The following is a 19,752-nucleotide window of genomic DNA, read 5'->3' on the forward strand; positions in this document are numbered from 1 at the left end:
ATCCCCTTACTAGCTTTTTGGGGCTTTCAACGCACACCTGCTTCCTCTCCCCCTTTTTTTTATCAGGGAATGTAACTGGCTCAGGGGTCTCATGAGACCAAAGTATGCGACTGCAGTCACACGTTAACAGGATATGGATTGGCCATTGTTAAAAGAAGGTGTGTGGGGTCAGATCTTGCTTTCCTTCATCTTTAATGAGGGTCATTTGTGTTCGTTCAGCAGGTTGCTCAATGCAAAGTAAGTTGTAGAGATGGCACTATAGCATACAAAGCCTTTGTGTCCCTGCAATGATTCACAATGCAATCAGTACAGTATTGTGAATCATCACAGTTAAAGCCTGTGAAGTGATAATAGTGTAAATTAATTGTGAAACATTACAGTTCAATCTCGTGAAAGTCCGGAAATAATGTACCGTGTATAAAGGAGAAGTCACGGGATCACCACAGTGAGAACAAGTCTTCCTCTGAGCTCCACAAACGTCTTTCAATTTCATGGCAATCTATTGAATAAGTGTTGAAATATTTCAGTCTGGAACAAAAGGTGGACCGCCCAACCGACTGACCTACAGGCGGCCTCTGGCTTCTACATTTCAACAGTTAGTTGTTAATTTGTCACTTTGACAGGATTTTGAAGGGATGACTTTGGTAACTTTGGGTAGACTTTTGAAGACCCTTCCAGAACACTTCAGTTGAGCTTCAAAGTGCCATGTTGCTTTCACTGATTGGAAATCAGATGTGATTAGGGTCGCTTGTGTCTACAACAACAAATCATTGGTAACTGAACTGTAGCAGCGAGAAAAAAGACTGATAAACTCGGTTTAGAGGAAATGACAGTGAATCGCTCCACCTGTCCTCCTGATCTCCCCACAGACACGATAATGAGCAAAATCCTCCATCTGGCATCTCGCTTACAGCAAACTCAACCCAAAAAAACAGTCATCTGAATGTGCTAAATTTAATTTTGCTCTAATTAGTTTTGTGTGCTGAGGCTGCAGAGCAGACTGGACTGGGCCTGTGGTGATCAGAAACTAATCAACGATCAATCAGTCAGTCAGAACGGAGCATTAACTGGTTTGTGAAGGCTGGTAACAGATAAACCTTTTTATTTAACATGTGCAGAGAGAGAGTTTATGATTAGCAGATAATATTTCGCCGCTTTGCTCGCTCCCGTCTTTTTAAGTGCTGCAGGGATAAAGTCATTTTGGTAGGCCAACCCAAAAGTTAGCGTCGCACTGGTTCCCTCGACAAAAAGCAAGTTGGAATTTTCCATTGGATTTATACACGAGGCTGGAAGAGCGGGCTAGTCCGCGTGATTAGTAAGCTCATTTAGCCACTTCTTAGCAACCGCCTAAAAGCTAAAAAATTGGTAGTATAAAATATTTATTGACGTTAGTTACCACATTTGGAATGCGGAGGAGTGACGTAGTGACGCCGGATACGCTTCTGGCAGCGGCAGCGACCTGTCAATCACAAGGTAGCTCCGCCCTAAAGCGTACTATTTGAAATGGGCACTGAGGTCAAGTACATAGACTGTATATAAGAAGTCACTGTGACGTCACCCATTGGTTTGTGGACTACCTTTTCAAAGCCTCGAGTTTAGCATTTTGGCCATCGCCATCTTGGTTTACGGCAGTCGCCATCTCGTTTGCAACTAAAAATGTGACCATTAACTTTCAGGAACTGAAAACACTTTAAAAGGGTTTAAATTCTAAGATGTAAACACTGACAACTCCCAGAACGGACAACACCGTGGTAGAGACCTGTCAATCACAGTAAGCCCCGCCCTAAAGCATCCCCTGCTTTATGATCTATTTGACTCTAAATGGACCATAATTTAGGTTAAAATATGCATTACATTTGTCTGGAAAACTATTAACTAGCTCTACCCTGCAATACAAGACCAATCTTCATTTCTTTCTTGTGTCTTCTACAAAGATCATGGTGCTTACTTTTTAAGACCTTAATACCTTAGCTTCCAGTCTGTTACCGTGATATAGTAGCCATCAAGTGCATGTTTAAGATATTTTTAAAGTGTTCTAGTCTTAAAATGAGTCAGCTAAAGTTTAGGACCAACTCATGAAACTAATGTTAATGTTCTCGCTAGCTAGAGCTGAATAACTCTGCCAGAAACACTTCAAAATCAACGGTCCCCAGGAGACAAAAAGAAGCTGCTTTTGTCTTTTTCTATCTGGAATAAGAAGGTTTTCCCTGCTCAAAAAATCTCACAAAAAAGAGTTTGAAGCCTTTCGCCCAATTAGTAAATGTAATGCCCCAGCGTTTTCTGTTATTTCTGCATATCAGGAGTAATCGCTCGTTGTGTAATATTTGAAGAACACTTTGGGATTTGGGAATTGAAGTTTTCACAAAAATTCCCCGAAAAAATAAAAAGTACAAACTACAAGATATCAATATGCTGTCACCTGTGTCAGACAGAAAACATACCGTATGTGAGTGAGGACATGTTGATGCTGGAGGGCTGAACATTACATAAAACATGTACATCATTTATCAGCGAGGCACACTCACCCGCTCCGCCGACTGCGCCGTACCGAAGAAGATGGGGATGAAGGCGAGCCAGATGATGCAGGTCGTGTACATAGTAAATCCAATGGGTTTGGCCTCGTTGAAGGTCTCTGGCACGCCACGTGTCTTGATGGCATAAACAGTGCATGTGACCATCAAGAGGATGCTGTATCCCAGCGAGCAGATGAGCGACAGGTCGGAGATGTCACACTTGAGGACGCCGCGAGCGTTCCCGGGATCCTGCGTGCGCTGCTCGCCGTAGTCCACAAAGGTGTGGGGCGGGTCGGCGGCGAACCACATGAGGACACCCAGCAGCTGGACCGAGATGAGCGAGAAGGTGATGACCAGCTGGGAGGCTGGTGAGATGAAGCGCGGTGCCGTCACCGCCGTCTTTCCCTGCTCGAAGATACGGTGGATGCGGTTGGTCTTGGTGAGCAGTGCGGCGTAGCTGAAGCACATGCCGAGGCCCAGGAATATTCGGCGGAAGGAGCAGACGACCACGTCGGGTGCTGCGATCATGGGGAAGGTGATGACGTAACACAGGAAGATGCCCGTCAGCAGCACGTAGCTCATTTCCCGCCCTGAGGCACGAACGATGGGGGTGTCGTTGTAGCGCATGAAGGTGACAATGACAAAGGTGGTGGCGATGATTCCCAGGACGGAGATAAAGACGGGCAACAGCGCCCACGGCGAGTGCCACTCCAGCTTGATGATGGGGATGGCCTGGCAGCTGGTGTGGTTCTGGTCGGGTCTCTTCTCGTAGGGGCAGAGCTCGCAGGTGAACTCGCTGGCCTGGATGTGGTATCCCTCGCAGCGCTCGCAGTGCCAGCAGCACGGGACGCCCTTCACCACCTTCTTCCTCTCGCCGATCCGGCAGGGCAGGCTGCACACCGAGGCCGGCAGTGAGGAGACGCCGGTGGTCCACTGCAGGGTCTCCATCTGAAGGAGGAGGGAGGAGGAACCAGGCTGGTCAACATTTCTCATCCAACAGATAAGCTGACCAAACAGCTCAGCAACATCAGAATTATCATTTAATCACATCGAAGCCACTTCGTAGCTTGTTATCAAGCTTGAGTTCAGATTGTTTTTGTCGAACTGCTGTTTCCAACATCCAGAGAAAACGTATCATGTTTTGTAACAAGCATCTTTAGGTTATCTAACTAAGGATAAGTTAACAAAGTTGGAAGAGTTGGAAACATTACTTCCGTCTGTAAAGAGGAATAAAGATTTCATCAGATAGTCACATCAATGAGAACATAAGTCAGGTCCGTTTGTTTTATAAACACTTTAATTGGCGGTTCAATCCCCGGATCCTTCAGTCCCTGTCGATGTGTCCTTGTGCACGACACTAAACCCCAAATTGCTCCCGAAGGCAGTACCTACGGTGTGAATGGTTAGTTATTACTGATGGTCAAGCTGGCACCTTGCATGGTAGCCCCTGCTGTCCGTGCATGAATGGATGTGAATGGGTGAATGACATGTAGTGTTGAAGCGCTTTGAGTGGTCGGTAGACTAGAAAGGCGCTTTATAAGTAATCCATTTACTATTTACCATTTTCATCTGGCATAGAATTGGCATTATGACCATCTACATTATTGGGCTGTTGAAATCAAACCTTATGTGCCAGATGGTTTGTTACACAGAACCATCTGAGAAGCCGTCATTGGAAAGTGTTTTGGAAAAAGGGCAGGCTCTTTCAATTAATACTTTGCAGGTGATTGGATGAACCATCGGTCAATCAAATTCTTAACAAAGTCAGTCAGCAGAAGATCAAAAACACCTTTTCCATCAAGAAAAGCCTTTAATACTCCCCGGTTCTGATATATCTGATGCTATAGCAGGATCTATGCCAGCGTCGTTGATTGGCCCACTGCGGTTGGGACAGAGTGGTTTGGCCGCATTCCTTAACAAGATGGATTTCACGAGAATCCAGCTGCCGTGCACGGTTAGTTAAAATGATCACCATCATCACTTTAATGATGACAGATTGAGCTCATTGGTCCTTACATCTAGATGCAGCTGATTGGTCCAGTGTCCGATGACCTTGTACTCTGCCGTCGACCTGTTGTTGATCTGATACTGGAAGATGTCGTAGCGTCCGGGAGCGTCGCCATTCTCGTTGAAGGTGACGGGAGTCCCTGCACTTCCTGCCAAAAACACAAAGACAAGAACAGATTCCTGGCTCAGACGTAGTTGACAAACATTTATTTAGGTGTCTCTGCTCGCTGGGACAGTGATTTTAAACAATTGTGTTCTAATCATGTGATCAAGCTTGTGAGCATTTGTTTCTTGATGCTAGACTGCTCGTCTGCTGCTCTTACATTAATCTTAGATCACTCGTTGAGAAATGTAACTTTGGGTCATTTGTCTGAATCTCAGCTTACTGATTGGCTCCTGGTCATGTCACTCAAAGTGCTCCTTCTAAAGTTCCAAGAAAATGAGATGCAAGACAAACAGTTATCCTCACCAATGGAGGTTGGGGATGAAATGTGCCAATGTGCGGTGATTGTTTGGACATTCTGAAGTAGATTATTAAGCAGGAAGTTTTTGAACCATTTTCCATTCATTACAGACATTTGGTGTCTTCAATCTTTTTTCTACCATATCATTCATCTGGATAAATTTGGGGTTTTGTATCTTGCTCCAGGAAAATTAAACATGAGGACAGGTGGAGAATGGAACTACCAACCAACCTGCTTTGCCATGTAAGATAAATCCACTCGGCAAAGTACATCCAAGAAGCATTCAAGACGGATTGAAATCTGATTGGTTACCCTTAAAGGTCCGCATGGATGCGTTTTTATCTGTTTCAGAAGGGGACAGGGGTCCTTTAGGGGAGACAGCAGGTCAACAGTAGATGCACATAGAAGTGAAAATGGGGAACCTGAAGATTAATTTGAGATGCAGCATTGTGCGTCAAGTTCTGAAGTAAAGAAATGGAAAAAATGAATGAATGAATTAGGGTTAAGAACATTATGATGGAAGTATATGATGCCCATTCTCATGCATTATGTCTCAAAGGTTGATGCAGCAATTTTTGAATTGATACAGATATGGTGCAAACTATTTTTGATCACTCGTGAATTGTTAAAAATGATCAAAGATCCCAAATAGGAGAAGGCCATAGAAAAAGCCAGCTGTTATTTGGTTTTTAAAACTTTCGACATTTGGAGATTTATGAGAGAGATGCATTTTTTGGCAATTGGATGGCGAGCACTTCTGTTCTGGAAACTGCTCTGAAACCCTTCTATTGTCAACAAACCTAAGAAAGCCGTACATCCTTTGAATGCCCTCAACATGAGGACAGGTGGAGAATCAAACCTCCAACTCTGAGATTAACAGCTGACCTGCTTTGCCATGTAAGATAAATTCACCCTTGCTTGACTTTTCTCATCATGATTGAATCTGTTCTTATAACATGAAACCAAACTGACCACAGTCACTGCTTTCAGTTCAGGACTCTAATGGATGAGGCCGGTGTGTTTTTGAACAACTATTATTGGTTTTGTTGCCGTCTGTTTTGTCTCTTAAAGCAGTCAGCTGTTATTTTCTCTCAGGTTTTCTCTGCAGGTTTGAGTCATCTTATCACAATTTCCTCGCCAGCTTGTCACCAGAGCAACCACACAAACGTCTTGTTGCAATATTGTCTAAATCCTTCCTGCCAAGTTAAAATGTCATGTTGTCTAACGCTGTTCACACTACGCCTGCAGATTATTTTTATTTTAATCATCTGAGACTTCAGACCGACTCAAATGTTCTGCTTTCCATTGTAATTTCTCCTGAGCAGTGATGTAAAAACTGCCACATACTGTGTAAAATAATAATATTCTGAGCTTTTATACAATTATATTATCCTGTAAAGTGATTGGTCAAGTCTTCATTGCCTTTAATGATGCATTACGCTTTTATTTTGTTTAATTCATGAGTCTACAAGTGATAACAAACAGATTTTGATTGATACATGCATGGGTTTTTAAGATTGTTGACATGAATTCACATGAATTTTGTGTGATCATTTTAGTTTAATGTATAAATTGACGAGCTCAGCTCAGATATGAGAGAAAAATGAACTTCCCTCATAGTATTTAATAAAATTATCTGGAATGGTTAAACTACTTTGGGGCAAATTCACGAAGAAATGATGGCACCATGAATTGCGGATCATTGAAAAACTTCTATCTACCGCGTCTCAAGGTCCGATTTACAAAATAAAATCATGCACATGTAATTGTAGTCCAAAAACAGCCACACAGGTTTGCAGCTGAATGGAATCCACACTTTTGTTGCTTCTAATTGCTATTATCCATGTGACAAAGTATAAATGTGCTCGAGGCCATACACTCCTCTGTTGGGGGAAAGAAATACATTAATGCGGACAATATCAATTACAATTATTTACGATAAGTGTTTCTTCCCTTAAGGCACATGTGTCAAACTCAAGGCCCGTCATTTTATGTGGCCCGCGAATCCGCCAGCAAAAAAAAAAAAGTTACAAAAAAAAAAGTTATTTATTTATTTATTTTTTTAATTTTGGAAAAACAATTTAAAGTTAAATAAAAGTATCCCCATGGTCGAAATTATGAGATAGAAAGTTGAAATTATGAGATATGTCTGTGACATTACAACAGGTGGACTGGAGAGGCAACAGCCCGTAAAGAGGTTTTCCAACAATTGAGTTGAAAAAGATCAACAAATAATCCCAAAATGTCCACGAAGAGAAAAATTGATGCAGAGGGAAGAAGATGGAAAGCGAATACATGTCTGTGCTTCAAGGAGAAAAACGGGTCTGTCCTCTGTGTTATGATGCGTGTCGGTGATGAAGGATATAATTCACGTCGGTATTTTGACACCAAACACGGAGCAAAATTTAGCCTCCAAGAAAAACATCAAATTGTCCAAGAATTAAAAGGCAGAGTGCAATCACAGCAGAATATATTTACAGAAGCTACAGCCCAGTGCACGCTAAAGGTCTGTGAGCAGGTGAGCTCCGACCAGATACAGACTTTTACAAATGTCAGTTTGTGAAGAAACACCATCGCAGACCGAGTTCAGGAACTAGCAGCAATCTAACAACACAGCTAGCTCAGAGACGAGCAGGCACTCGTCTTCTTCATTATCTGTTGATGAAAGCACAGACAACACGGACACAGAGCATCCATCCGTGTTTATAAGACCTGATCTCTGTGAGGAGCTCTTGGATGTAGCTGCCATGCACGGGACGACGGCATTAGTGATGCAGAGAGGTGACAACAATAGCTTTGAACAAAGTTAATGTCATAACTTGTGTTTGATGATATTTGTCTTTGTTATTTTCTTTAACAGTTTGATCTTTGATAGAGTAATGTGGGTTTCTTAACCCTAAATTAAAATGATTTATGTTATAATAACAGAAATGTGCTTAAATATCATTTTACATTTATATAACTGCATGTATAATATTTTAACACGAATAAACAATAATCAAAAGCAGAGAGAGTTATTTAACAATATGTTAGGAGTAGTTACAGTTATACAGTCTTACAGTTACAACCGGCCCTTTGAGGGAAACATGATGCTGATGTGGCCCGGAGTGAAGATGAGTTTGACACCCCTGCCTTAAGGAGAAGCACAGCAGCATAAATTCATTGATTCGATCAATCTTGTTTATTTTCTCATGTATTTTCAAAAATGATGTGGAGAGGAGCCAAATTCATTTATTTTTCATGGCCCAGCTGTCATCGCGTCCTGACGCTGCGTCCCAAAATAAACGACAGCCTTTGCAAATGTGCTACAGTTACCACCAACTCTCGGAATACGCTTATAGTTTCACTGTAACTGCATCCGGCAATTAGCGCTGATCTTTGTGAAGTGGACTGTTTTTGCCATTTGCACAGAAAGGGTCCAATTTTGCTTAAAATGTCTGCATATTATTTTATTTATACATACAAATAGCACAGGAGCATCAACATCTCATCTATTTTGTATTATTCATAATAGAAATAAACTAATTCAGATTTTGTTTTTTTTAAAGATGAAAATAATGAGCCTCAGTGAGACTGACAGTTTAAAATTTACATTTCATGCAAATCTAGATGAGAATCTGATTTTTTTTTTTCAGACAAGTTTTAGAAAACACAAAGACATACAAAAGCTGATTTTTGCAAAAACCTGTTTCCGTGTTAAATCAGATTCAAATTGAAGCTGCAGAGACGTGCAGAAACCTGTAACTAACCTGCACCAAACTGTTTAAATAACTTTTGAAGACACATATAAGTGCCCAGAACATTTCACATATACTTCAAAAACCTTAAAAGAGACCTAAGACAAAGCATTTATTGCTATAATAATTAAGTCTTTATCCAAAATGTATACCCTGCTAATTGTATTTGAGGGATAAGGGATTCATTTCTATGGACATGATGACAAAACTAATTGTCACAGTGTTGATACTGAATGTATCTGCTACATTTTTCTTGAATACATTTGTCCGTCTTCGCATGAGCTCAAAAAAGCGAAATAACAAAAGTGTAATACAGTACATCCCAGAAGCACTTGAGATGATTGTTAAGCCCTTATTCATTTTTAGAGGGGGACAGGGAACCTGCAGATTAGAGATTGTTATTGATAGAGGAGATTGAGAAGCAGCTCAGCAACGTGTGTCAAGTTGTTCAAGTCATGAATCAGAAATAATGATGAATTAATTAGGGCTTAGAACATCGTGATGCATGTATACGATGGTCTTTCCCATGCTCTGCTACGTCTCATAAGCTGTTGCAGCAATTTTTGGGTCGATGTCATTTGTATCACAGATATGGTGCTAAATTTAACCGTTTTTGACCACGAGAGAATTGACGAAAATTAATAAAAAATCCCTAGAAATGACCACAAAAAGACACAAGGACCTTGGGGAAGACTATAGAAAAACCCATGCTCTAAAAACTTTTGACATTTTGAGATTTCTGCAAGAATTGCATTTTTCGCCAAATGGATGGCGAGCACTTCTGTTCCGGAAACTGTTCAGAAACCTCTTTTATTTTCAATATTCTCAGAGAAGCCACACAAAGTTTCATGAGGCTGTGATTATCCTAGAGGTCACAACAGGTCATTTTACACACATGAATACAAATGGACTCATTGGATCCACGAGAGTCTCAGCTTTCCATTCATACCCAAGTTATGCAACTCCAAGACTGTTTAGGGATCCTAGTATGCAGAAATATTTAAATATACCATTTTAAGAAGAGGCAAAAATAACAGCATGCAAAACAAACTGCATGGGATTAGCATAAAGTGGGCATGTGTGTAACAAGGACTCATGGGAACTTTCACTTTAGCTTGAAGACCGAGTCTGCTGCAACATTTTAAAGACGGATCCTGCAGGTCTCATGGTTAAGGAGATGGTTTGAAACACAATATCTGATCTGTTTGTTGTCTGTTTCTTCATTCAGGAGTGTTTTCACTTGTTTCACATTGCAAAGAACACAGATGTTCACTTAATCCTCCTAAACTTGATGTTTTTTTTCAGATTCAGCCTCGTTTTTTTATTTTTCTTCCAGCTGCTGTTGTTTCACGGTATTGTGCTGCTCTCGTACAGTAGTGCTGCGCTCCTCCCTGCGGGGCAAATTCAACACCGGGGACGGCAGAGTCTCGAACTGGAAGCGGATTAGTTTTGGAGTTGTTGAAGCCGAGAGGAAGAGAAGCAGATTGAAGCTAAAGAGCCGAACAACAACAACTAAAAGGAAACAGATTTATAATGAAGTGAGTGGGCGCCAGTTTGATTCTTTCCTGCCCTGATTTAGTTCTTTAACACGAATGAAAGCATCACAAATCACGTAAGCGTGGCGATGAGTCACCAAAACTCGCCTCAGGATGGTGAAACCCCCCCCCCCCCCCATCCATCCTCAACACCACCTCCTCCTCTCTATTCCCCCCACTTCACTTCCCTTCATTTCACTCCAGAGAATCAAAATGCAAAATGAACGTCCTCGCTCGACATCATTTCCACACGGTAATCACAGTAACTCTGCGGTGACACATGGTTCAGCTTTGAGACACAAACAAATAGTCTTGTGTAGAATAAACTAGAATTAAAGCTGGTTGTCTACAGTTTATATTAATGTCTGTCCAAAATGTCATCACTTCATCATTTTATCTTATTAGTTATTTCTGTGAAATTGTTATATTTGGCTTATTAATTCTTGAGTGATGTTGAAAAACGTGTTTTGTGAGGTCAAAGGGACTTGGCTGAAAGGCCGGTGTTTTTAGACCCACCGGTTGTTGAAGAAAATCATCATATAACTTAGGATTGAACTGAACACATTTGGATTCACAAGTAAACCGTTTATATAACTTGTTATGTGGAACACATCCTGGTTCATAACAACATTCTTAGGAGGTGATTAGGGCGCGCCAGGCAAATTGTTATAAATCTCTCCAATTCGTACCAAAACATTTCCCGTACATGAATCGTGTATTCTGCCAAAAGGTTATCTTGACCTAAACGAGGACATGAGAGCATGACATAATGAAGAGACCAGATGTGCTTTGTTTTTGGTTCAACGGACTGGTTTGATTGGTGGAAAGTGACTTAAGGGGGGTGAATCTTGACTATAAAAGTGATCTGTGAAAAGTAATACTTCGGATTTGTTTCCATTTGCTGAACTTGTTGAATGTTGGCTTGATCTTATTAAAACACATCCCGCTGGGTTGCAAATCCAGTTCGCCGTCTCTTCTCGTCATTTTACCACAACACGGTTCACCTCGACCTCCTTCTTAAGCAGAGTTTGCCGCTCTGTATACTTCCTGGTTTACATTACGTAGATTTCATACGAATTGATTTTGTTGGATATACATAACGTTTTTGTAGATATAGCTACTAACCAGGCGGCAATCTACTGTTCTGTAAAGTGAAGCCAATGCTGAAGTGTCTTAAAGCTGCATTCTCTCTAGTGTCCATCAGGGGGCGACTCCTCTGGTTGTATGGAAGTCTATGAGAAAATGACTCTACTTCTCTCTTGATTTATTACCTCAGTAAACATTGTAAACATGAGTTTATGGTCTCAATCTCTAGTTTCAAGTCTTCTTCAATACAGCATGATGTTCATTTAGTACATTATGGTCCACTTAGAGTCACACAGACCATAAAGCAGGGGATGATTTAGGGCGGGGCTACACAGTGATTGACAGGTCACTACCAGAGACGTCCCTCCTCCTCAGTCCAAATATGGTCACTTCTGTTCACTGGTTGCAAAAAGCCAAGATGGTGCCCGTAATCCAAGATGACAACAGCCAAAACACCGAATTTGAGGCTTCAAAACTTCAGTCCGCAAACCATGGATAATGTCACGATGACTACGTCCACTTGTTATATACGGTTTATGGTAAAACACTGTATGAGATCAGCCTGGATAGAGACAGCCGATAGGTATGTTCGAAGATCACCAAGAACTTAAAAAAAATGTCATCCTCTGTTACAGACAAATACTTTTTTTTCGACCATCCCTTGAGATCTAAACCACAAATACTCCTTCAAGGTATTGGGGGAAGTTCTGACTGGCTGTGAACTTTGTTTTCCAGACTGTCGATACATGCTTTGTCACAGCTGCAGTCTGTCATCAAGTCAGTGCAGAAAGAGACGTGACGCTCCATTAATCCACCTATTTCGACCCGAATGGATCCGACAGCAGCAGCAGCAGCAGCTCTTCCTCACCGCGCTGACAGGAAGTGTGTGTCGCCCAGAAACACAGTGAAGCGAGAGCCTCAGAGCTTTATTGAACCGGTCCTTTCTGTATCGATTGTTTCCGGGAGACCTTGGTGGGCGGCGTGGGCGGTCAGAGCTGCAGCTCGTCCATTCATACGTGTGATAATACGCTCTTGCTCTGCATCCTCAGCTTATTCAGGTTCCTTCACTCCTCATTCAGCTGTTCTGTTTGATTTCAGCCCCACTAAAGTTTTGATCATTTTTGATTCAACACCTTGATGTTATTGTGCACCATATTCCCTTCAGATGTCTCAATCTCTCACATGAATAAAAGAAAGATTTTTATTCATTCGAGCTCAGAAATCTGAATAAATATCTGCTCTTTACCAAGTTGTTGCCATGGCAGAATTCTAATCATGTCACAACACAGTAGGTGGCTGCTGATTGTGATATCTAATACCCTGAAATCATGTTTCAGCTTTTCAGAAAGAGCGATGAAATGAACCCTCCTAGAGAAAACACAAACAGACGGTAACCTGGAGGAGGTTTTGTGGGGGTTTTTGGTCAAAAAATCCCACAGAAGTCGTTAGACGTCAATAAAAAGTCATGAAATATGAACGACTTCATGTAATGATTTGCATATATGTATATATATATACTGTATATATATATTTATTGATAAAACAAAATGAAGCTAAGCTTAAAGAACTTTTTTTGTACGATTAATTTGCACGTTTGATGAGTAACATTTTACGCAGTGAAACAGCAAAGTCGTTTCTTTTTGGAACGAGGTCGATCTTCCTGAGGTTTGATATCAACCAATCACGTTTTGTTGAACGGACATATTCGAAACTATAGATGTACAGCAACACTGAGTTGCAGACACGTAGTCTGAACCGGACGGCATCGCATCGACTCCTTGCATTCTCACCTTTCACGATAACAGCCCTGGACATGATAGCTTAGGCTGTACAACAGTTGACCTCATAATGTTTTAATGGAGGCTGAGAAACCGAACCCCACTGAATATAGAGAACACTTAAATAAACCTGTAAACTCCGAGCAACAGTCTTTAGAAAGCAAGATATTTCATTTAGAACAGAAAGGAAAGGAGAGGGAGAACCGCTCCTTTAATCTCCAGGTGCAGAAACAAAGCCGCTGAGCTCTTTCTGGTTGTTTCCTCTTCCTGCTTTGTTCAGCAGTTTGTGAAAAAGCTGCATATTTGAAGTGAAGTCCTAGCGGGAGATGAGCTCTTCACACATTCATCACTTCACTCACCTACAGTATCTGCTCCCCCCCCCCTCCCCTCCTCCCCCCACCACTGATCCGACTGTAAAGGGTTTCTCCTCCTGCAGCTCCACAGGGTCAGTCATGCTGCATCCCTGTTAGAAACGGCAACAACAAGCTTTTATCGCCTCTTAGTAAGCATCTGCTGTCCAAATGAATCAGGGGGGAATCTCTCCGACGTCCCCCCCATGCCTCACTCTGCCGATCGTGTTCAACCAGGACATTACAATGGGGGCCGGCTTTAGCGCAGCCAGCGCTAACATTAGCACAAGCATCTCGATTGGCCTCCCGACGCTCCTCTAAAAATAAGCACACGGGCGAGGAGAGCATGGGTGAGTTGGCGATCAGCCCCCGGGCCCGCCGTCACTTCGTCCTGGATTTCGCTGCATTTCATACATGGAATTATGGGAATTATGGGTAACCCCGCTGCCCCCGCGTTCAGAGAAGTGAAGCATAAGAAAGACAGAGATGCAGCTCGAGTTTGATTTATGTCAACGGTTGATGTATGTGAAGGTTTAACCGAGCATGCTGTTCACAGATTCATGCCGGAGAAAGCCCCAAAAGCAGCGTGACGCATGTGTGTGTGTGTGTGAGGGGGGGGGGGGGCCTTAATAGGCTCAATCAGGCACAAACCACATGCTGCTGAGCCAGGATTTGGTCGTGATGCAGGTGTGCTGCTGCAGAAGCTGCGACCTGGAGCTTCACAGAGGAGATGTTCTCCGAGGCTGCAGTTCAACTCGCTAACACTGTCTTCAGTTCAGAGTCGAGTCCTTTGAATTAGAAAATGAAGCCGATCTTTGGTACCCAGAGTGAAGATGAGAACTCTTGGCACCTTATGGAGTAGTAATTCCTCAAAGAAACCGATCTATAGGAAGGTTTATGTACCTAATAAATTGATGTTTCAGCAATAAGCTCTTGCTCCTCCCTCATTACCACCACAGAGGTGCCCTTGAGCAAGGCACTTAACCCCGATATGCTCCAGTGGAGGTAAGATTTGCCGTTGTTATTTCTACATCAGCAAATGTGTAATTTTAAGATAAGATAATCTTTTATGGTCCTACAGCGGGGAAATTTGCAGGATTACAGCAGCAAAGTGGAAAACATTGGGATATTAAATATAGGTTTATAATTATGTAGGCTATAATAAAGAGTGATATTGCTTAACTGTCAGTTACTTATGTCAATTTTGAAAATAGGTTGGAGGCATGGATGGATTAGTGAACGGGCCTAGGGGGCACAGACCCAAGGGCCAACAGTGTCAGGGGCCTTCACCTCCAAAATGTAATTTAAAGAGAAACATGACTCAATAAGAAACTACAGCAATACAACACTCCATAAGAACTACAGAGATCACAAAGAGACTTGCAAAGACTATGAAAAGGTCCCAAACAATCACAAAGAGACACGAGGGAGAGATGCAACCAACTAAAAAGAGAAACAAAACAACGAACGAAAGACGCAAAACGACTTCAAAGAGAAAGAGGCCTTCCAGTTAAGAGGTGTACCTCCTCCTTACCAGAAGAATTAAAGTTACTATATTTGCATCACATACTTGTTTGCAGTTTCATTTTTGTTTCCATTTCACCTAGTTTCTTGGAAGCCATTGATTTCCATTAACTTCTGTAAGTGTTACCAAGCAACAGTGATGCAACTTTGAACATAGAGGCCGCATTAGTTCTGTCAAAGTGATATATTACACAACTAAAGCAAGTTCTGTGTCTAAAACCGGCAGAAGGCAACTGGGAGACAAGAGACCCGGAAGTTCCCACTGGTCCTCACAAAGAACAGCAACACACACACGCACACACACGCACACGCACACACACACACACACACACACACACACACACACACATCATTTCCTGAATGTGCTTTATTGTCCTGAATTCCTTCTTAATAAGATTCCTCCTCCGGGCTTTAATCTGAAAGATGACTGACTAATCTTCGCCTCTGTGACAGGTTTCCTGTCTCTGCCCCCGTTTGCTTCTAATTCACCGAACGAGGCGACTAACTGTTTAATGTTTAAAAAACCACGGCGTGCGGCGCCTCAACGCTGACTTTAACTGTGCACAGATTTACAGTTTCAGGCCGGTGGGTGAAACCCACCACGGATTCAATGTTTTCAATGTTTAATGTGCCTCTTCCTCCTCCTGCAGAAATAACATCCAGCAGCTCCTCACATCCATCAGAGAGACGAATCCCTGAGAGCTCAGCACAGCCACAGAATCGGCTCAATCTCCTCCTCTTCCTTCGTTTAGTCGGCGTCCTGTATCTCTCTGTGCTGAGCAGGTGGAAAGAAAAATTATTCAAATTTTTCAATTTATCCCCTGTGTGCAGGTAGGAGGCTGGGAGGAGGAAGAGGAGGAGGAGACATACGGGGCTATAAGGAGGAGAAGATCTCCAATCTCAAGTATTATAATTTACGGGAATTCACGGTGGAGTGGAAGCTACCGGAAAAGATTTCACCAGAAGTGATGTGTGCAGACACGCAGTGACGTCTTCAAATGCCGCGTTTTGTTCGACCATCAGTCCACAACCTCAAAATATTCAGTTTGAAAATGATTTTAAAGACGGATAAAAAGCGGGGAAAAAAATCACAGTTAAGAAGCTGCAAATGTTTCCTTTGATTGGGGGTTATTTGCCTTTTACTTTTTGATATTTCTCTTCATGTCTCTTGTTGTCATTTGTTGTGAATTATTCACTGACTTTATGTTCTTTTGTGAGGGAGTCGAGGGTTATATTATGTGATCGTGTTGATATATTAAATGGTATTAACGAACACACTCACCTTGAAAAAGAAATGAAAAAGTCACATTTCATCTTCGTCTTTGTCTGAAACGTGTTTTTTTGTTTTCTTTATCACTTTAAATGAGAGAAATTCTCCAACCAACGTCGTGAAAAGAATGACGTCCTTGGCGATGAATGCAACCGTTCAGAAGCCAGAGTGGGAAAATGAGCTCCATCAAAGCTTTTGTGAAACCCACGGACGGCGTTGATTCAACCAGAGAGCGAAGGTTCACCTCACATGTCCGAACATAGTCAAACCTAATAAATCATGAATTATCCTTTTTATTCTATATTCCAATGAATCCAACATGTCCTCGTACAACGGTTCGTATGATATGTTGTGAAAAGTTTGTTAACTCTGTTAGGTTTAGGCAAAAAAACAACTTTTATACCACCTTGTCATTTGCAAGTGTCTTCATCATTTCAAGTCTTGTTTGTAAAAATAAATGTTATTTCTGTTTTGTAAATGTAAATACTTTGCTGTGTTTTGGAAAATATTGTAAAATACTTAGTTAGGTTTAGAAAAAGATCACAAAAAACAATCTAGGGGGAAAGAAATATGGTCTTTCTTTCTCTCGTGCTACCGTGTCACAATGTTCCATCAGAGAAACCTCATGACCGAAGTCAACCGCTTCCTCGTTCCCGGTTCATTAAAACGTCGTCAATCTTGGAATTTCGAGTCTCGGCTCACGAAAACGCAGAAGAAATTCAAGAAGAAATATTTGTCAGAAAAGTGCTAAGACGCAGAGAACTTGTTTGAGGTGTCGACTGTGGAGGCGGTGATGATTCAAACTCACAGCAAACCAAATGGCTCCATCACCAGTTACACAGACTTGCTTTAAGAAATGTACCAACATCTTAATTCAACTCAGATTTTTCAATTTAGGTGATGCATCACATATTTGTGTGGTTGGGTGGATTGAAACAGCTTCTCTATATAGAATGTATAAGTTTTGTTCATTTAGGGAGACTTCACTGAGAGCACTGTTGGTGTTGATCACACTTGAAGCTGTCTGGTACAAACAGCCACTGAGCTTCTGCACATGTAGTTTGGTGGTTATCTCTAAAGATGGTGTTTGTTTGTGAACATAGCCAACGTTCCTGATGCATTTTACACCTGACCTATGAGTGGGGACGTTTTCAGAATGCTTACTTAAAGTTACTGTGAGGAACTTTTAACTGGTTATGAAACAATTTAATGCTGATGCCTCTATATGACTTTCAGTAAATAAGACCATCAGAGAGAAGATTGTCTGTTTCTATAGTTATTCAGAAAGCTTGAGAAAAATAAACTATTTTCTTAACATTGAAGCATTAAATATAATCTGGTAGAAACCTGAAGTATGAACCTGAAATTGTCTCCTTTAAGGAAGTTTAAGTTCAAAGTTCATTTTCAATGTTGGAGAAGCGCTCTGGCCCAATGGTCACATTAAAAGAAATGTCAATGAGTTGAGAAACACGACACATGGTGATTGAATAATGATACAGGTCCTACCGTTGAAGCCGACGGCGCGGATGTGGGCCAGCAGCTCCTTGCCATCGATGTTGGCCATGCGGGGGCAGAGGCCCGGGTATCCGGCGCAGAGCTCGCGGTGCATGTGGTGCAGAGCGTGGGCCATGGCGTACACGGCGTCCATCACAAACTGAACCTTCCCTTCCTGCTCGTAGGTGGAGTCACGGCCGACTTTCTCCAACCCTGGAACAGAGACAGAGAGGCGTCACTGAAGCGATCAACGTTAAAAACACACGATGGGTCGTCGAGCGATACGATGGCAAACTCCAGAACATGTATTTTGTACTGTTTCAAATGTCAAGAATGCAGATGATGAAGATCATGTGATATGATAGAAAGGCTCCTGTAAGGTCTTTATAAAAAAAAGAAAAAATGTTCAGTTTTTATATTAATGCATTTTTTAGAGAGTTATGAACAATTTAGGTCCAACACAAAAATCGATACTCATCTAATTTCCTTGTAGGTACTTTTAGCCCCGTCCCATTGCTGTTTGTTTCATTTCATCCAACCCAAACCTCTTCTTCATCATCATCATCATCATGTGTTACCCTCCGCTCTAGGTTCCTCAGCACCTCCATCCATTAGCAATCCCCATTGGACCTTCCATTCCTAGAAACTCATTTGCAGTCTAAAAATAAGTGGCGTCGTTAGCGATGTGCTGAAGAACACTGATGTTATTTTGGGGGATACATGAGGCTTCCAGCTGCTCAATAACACATCAAACACTTTGCTACGGATCCGTACAGATCTTGTAATTAAAAGAATATTTTTTTTATGTTGAAATTATATATATTTTTTAATTACTGTTTTTTTTCCACATTGGTGAATTCAAAGAGCTTCCATATGATATGCTTCAGTAAGTTTCCTCCTCTGGGGACCAAAGACATCACCGTGGATTTCATGACAATATTTGTTGAGAAAGTGATCGACGGACTCATTAATCATCATCGTTAGGCTCTGCTTCTAATGAGGCACAAATATGACAGAAAACATCAAACACTGAGAAGGTACAGCAGAAAGAAACAGCGAGGCAAGTTAACAAACTTAACTACATTCTGTAAGCTCTTTACTCTTTTTAATCAAAGGTTCCCGAGTTCGTCCTTGCCGCCAGGCAGAAAGAAACTCACAAAGGATTATGGGAAGGTGAAATCAGACACGTTAACTAACCCATTCACATAAAGAAATACATTTGGCTCCATCTCATTACCCGTGATTGAATAACAGAGTGGAGAGGCGTTGTCATCTTTTATTTGAAGACTCTGTAAAGTCCGTCCAAAGATTTTCACTGACTAATTAGCGTTATTAGAGCCGTGGAGCTCTGCGATCACGCCGCTGGCCGGAAAGCAATAGAAGGATGTGAAAGAGAGGAGGAGGAGGAAAACCAACTGCTGGACTGGACCCTCCATCAACTTCTCTGAATTAATAGGAGCTTAGAAATGAAATCCAATTTAATTTTAATAGCAGAAAGGCGGCAGGGGATCTGTCCGATGGGAGACATTTGCTCCGGTAGTAAAGACTGATTACACGTCTGTACGGCGGCAATAAATGAGCCTCGAACGGCGAGCGGAGAGAGCCGAGGATGTCAACCAGCCGAGGCAGAGAAGAGATGTACGGCCAAGATGCAGATGATCGCTGCTCCCTGCAGTCCCTTCAATATTTAAAGAATACACATGTTTGATCCTGGAAATTCTAATGGTGCCTGAATGCATCGTTTTGAATTTACAAGAAGCTCTGTGTCTCCCAGTCTGACTCTGAATGGTTTACAAGGAATTATGTTGGAGAAGCTTCTCTGTGCTGGAGAACAGAGGAATTCACAAACAAGCAGGTGTTCAGCACGTCTTAATCTTATATTCAGATTTAAATCCAATCTGACCTGTTTACATCATGGATTGATTTAGCATTTCAGTCAAGTACAACAAGTCCTACGTCAAGACCAACAAGTCTTCAGTGAAGACGAACACGTT

General features: G+C 41.8%; 1 protein-coding gene across 2 annotated transcripts in view; it reads right to left on the reverse strand.

Annotated features, from left to right (window-relative positions):
• grm8b (glutamate receptor, metabotropic 8b) overlaps positions 1-19,752 on the reverse strand; it is a 104,649-nt gene that overhangs the window by 16,716 nt on the left and 68,181 nt on the right. For both annotated transcript variants that reach the window (XM_031857439.1, XM_031857450.1), the window contains exons 7-9: positions 17,771-17,971; positions 4,530-4,669; positions 2,526-3,461 (exon numbers count right to left, since the gene is read on the reverse strand). In XM_031857439.1, the coding sequence (XP_031713299.1) occupies positions 2,526-3,461; positions 4,530-4,669; positions 17,771-17,971 (1,277 nt within the window). The remainder of the gene's footprint in view (positions 1-2,525; positions 3,462-4,529; positions 4,670-17,770; positions 17,972-19,752) is intronic.

The sequence above is a fragment of the Anarrhichthys ocellatus genome, unplaced genomic scaffold (assembly GCF_004355925.1).
Source record: "Anarrhichthys ocellatus isolate YVR2014 unplaced genomic scaffold, GSC_Weel_1.0 scaffold2, whole genome shotgun sequence".
Classification (NCBI taxonomy): Eukaryota; Metazoa; Chordata; class Actinopteri; order Perciformes; family Anarhichadidae; genus Anarrhichthys; species Anarrhichthys ocellatus.